The sequence below is a fragment of the Fibroporia radiculosa genome, assembly GCF_000313525.1.
Source record: "Fibroporia radiculosa TFFH 294 genomic supercontigs, scaffold5116, whole genome shotgun sequence".
NCBI classification, from domain to species: domain Eukaryota; kingdom Fungi; phylum Basidiomycota; class Agaricomycetes; order Polyporales; family Fibroporiaceae; genus Fibroporia; species Fibroporia radiculosa.
Window position 1 is genome coordinate 6,145 of NW_012133730.1, and position 2,991 is coordinate 9,135.

At 53.3% G+C, this 2,991-nt stretch overlaps 1 protein-coding gene across 1 annotated transcript; it reads left to right on the forward strand.

Annotated features, from left to right (window-relative positions):
- Positions 1-2,052: 2,052 nt before the first annotated feature.
- Positions 2,053-2,496, forward strand: FIBRA_08938 (uncharacterized protein; the record flags this gene model as incomplete). The annotated part of the gene is made up of 4 exons (XM_012330547.1): positions 2,053-2,083; positions 2,145-2,186; positions 2,251-2,289; positions 2,345-2,496. 4 exons carry the CDS (start codon positions 2,053-2,055, stop codon positions 2,494-2,496), a joined length of 264 nt encoding a protein of 87 aa, XP_012185937.1.
- Between the last annotated feature and the right edge of the window lie 495 nt (positions 2,497-2,991).

A 2,991-nucleotide genomic window follows, 5' to 3' on the forward strand; every position in this document is an offset into this window, starting at 1 on the left:
CGGAGGGGGAGGCTAATGTCGTGGGGCGTATAATCAGCGTATGCCGAAAAAGGGGAAGGAAAACCAACAGGTGGAGGTGCCGCTTCCTCTTCATAAACTTCTTCTGCCTCCGCAACGGGCGGTGGCGGTGGCGGCGGCGAAGGAGGTGGTGGGGACGGTGCCGTAGGTACAACGACGGATGGACGAGATGAAGCCGGGGGAGGGGGAGGTGGAGGCTAACGCGCATGCGAGTAAGTTAAAGCTGCGATACGAAGTACGGAATGTACTGACTACATATTCTTCTTCCTCTGGTTCTGGCTCTGGCTCCGGGACTACCGGTGGGGGAGGCGGGGGAGGAACAGCAGTTCTGAAAGTCGATGGAGTTGGAGCAGTGGGGGTGAATGATGCTGCTTTACTTCTATCTTCTTCCTCCCCTGCTTGTTTCTTCGCTAAGGCCTGGCGCTCGCTCCATGTCAATTTCTTGCTGCCTGGATGATGATAGCAGACATTAAAACGAAATCACTAGGAGGGCGATAGATCCACAAACCACTTGGCTGCACCCTGGATTGAGTAACCTCAGCTTGGACATCTGCCTGCCTGGCAGCAAACGGATTGACCAACTTCTTGGGTTGCAGCTTGATCGGCGTATACGCTGTACCGACTGGCCCGATCTTGTCATCGTCATCTGGCTTTGATTGACTAGCTGGAGCAGGTGCGGGGGCAACCACAGGAGACGGGGATACAAATCTTGCAGCAGGCTAAGACTAATGCTTCTGTGCATCGCGACTATAGGTAATAAGGCATCACTCACGGAGGCTACTGCTGCTTGGGGCCTTGTGGAGATCGGTGGACGAGAAACAGACGGGAGAGCCGGCGGCGGCGGCGCTGACTGCGACTCCTCTGGCCATGCATCCGCAGGTGCCCTACTGGAAACGGGCGCCCTACCTAATCCCGCCCCCGAGAATCCCGCAGATGGGGTGGGGCGAGGGGCGCTAGGGACTGCGGGCTTAGAGACGATGGCAGGGGCAGGGGCAGGGGCGGCGCTCCGCATGGATGCAATGTCCACCTTGCCTACGGGTCTGTAGTTGGTCCCTACCGGCGCGATCGGCTCAAATTTTCGCGCTGTTTCTTTATGCACAGAGTATTTAGCACCGGAAGCGGCCTCAACGCGGGACATGATGAGGGAGGGGACGACATCGGACTAAGCGGGCGATTGGTTGTGTATCAGATCGGTCAGAAGAGCAGAGATAAAAACCACGCAGGGACAACACACCTCATTCCGAGCGTTGATCACAACGTGAGTGCCTCGAAGGAAATTCGCGATCGCGCTGGAGTGCGTATGGAAGAGACCTTTCCGTGCCACGGGCACCCCGTCGCCACACCAGTTGATCTGGACGAATTTCGGCAGCTCGCTCTGCAAATTCGGTGGTAAGTTGTGCATACAGCGGCACTGAAGGCAACTAGACCTTACATTTGGATCCTTGACGCGAACAAACGCATACTGCATTCTAGACGTAGCCATTCGAGATGGTTCCCAGTAGAGCTGAGATGGTCAACATACCTTCCGTCGGAGAACTCGTCTTGCAACTCCTCTAAGCTGCCGTTCCCGGTCGCCTGTACCTTGAGGTCATTGCTGGCCTTTTCATAGGTGAATATCGCCCAATCGATATCTCGCCCACTCAGGACGTCTTGATACGCCTGAGTCAGGTCCTTGCTAGACAAGTTGATCTGCAGAGACATCGTGGAGATTTAAGGATTTTATGTAGTACAGTGGGTTCAGGTCAGACAGAATATAAGAATGAATGCGGCAGTGGCCGCAGACACCCGCAGTTGTGGCTGCGACGCATACATCTTCCCACGCTTTCAATATGAATATGAACAGAACTTGAATCACTTATTACTACGAGTTCGACCCAATCTTGTCGAGTGCACTTTCTTTCTTCCGCATACCGACATCTCCGACCGCCACTTTGCATTCACACTGAGCGACTAGACTTCTCGAACTAGACAGACGAGCGGTGTCATCTGAATGAACGATATCTTGCATGCCTTGACGGAACCGATTCTGGTGGCATGAGCAACGACAATGGGGTCAATACCAAAGGTGAGTCTGAGTGTATAGTGTGTCAAGTATGCAACTGATTAAAATGCTTTCACATGAGCAGAGATTGACCCAGCCTTGGATTTTTTTGCCGGAACTGTAGCTGGTAAATTCCCTACCGTGCTATCGGAAGTGCTCCATGGTCCTCATAGTTCCTTCGCATTGCACAGGCATCGCCGCACTCGCTGTTGGCTTTCCTTTTGATACCGGTGAGTACAGTGTATCCTAGTTCCCTTCCAAGCCATTCACCTTCTCCATTGATAGTAAAAGTGCGCTTCCAGAGTGCTGCGTCGATGAAACAGTACAAATCAACCTTCCACGCGTTCTTCACCATCCTACAGCGAGAGCGCCTCACTGGTCTTTACCGAGGTATTGCGTCTCCTTTGGTGCGTCACACCGGTGCCACCTCGTGTTGAGCGTTGACACTGGTTCCGCTTGGCGTTTTACCATTTGCCTTTTAAGGTAACTGCCGCTCCACTAAATGGACTAGTGTTTTCTTCGTACCGGTACCTAAATGCAGCTCAAGCCGAGAAAGATGGAGCGGTATCGACGTTGGTTCAAGTTGCACTAGCAGGCGCAGGGACGGGTGTTATTGCCACGTATGTATCTCTCCCACACAGCAGTTTACATTTCCCCCAGCTTGGCTCATCTCTTACCACCCTCTCTTGTTTGACGGTTTGCCTTTATGATGGCGAAGACTCATCACTACACCGACAGAACTTATCAAGACTCGCTTACAGCTCCTGCAATCCACGGCGTCTGTATATAGGACTGCGTCTTCAGCGGCAAAGCCTGACATCCGCGCCTATGCTGTTGCGCTTCAAATTGTAAAGGACCACGGCATCAAGGGACTTTACCGCGGAGTTACAGCCACTGCGCTCCGAGACATCGGCTACGGCAGCCACTTTTCT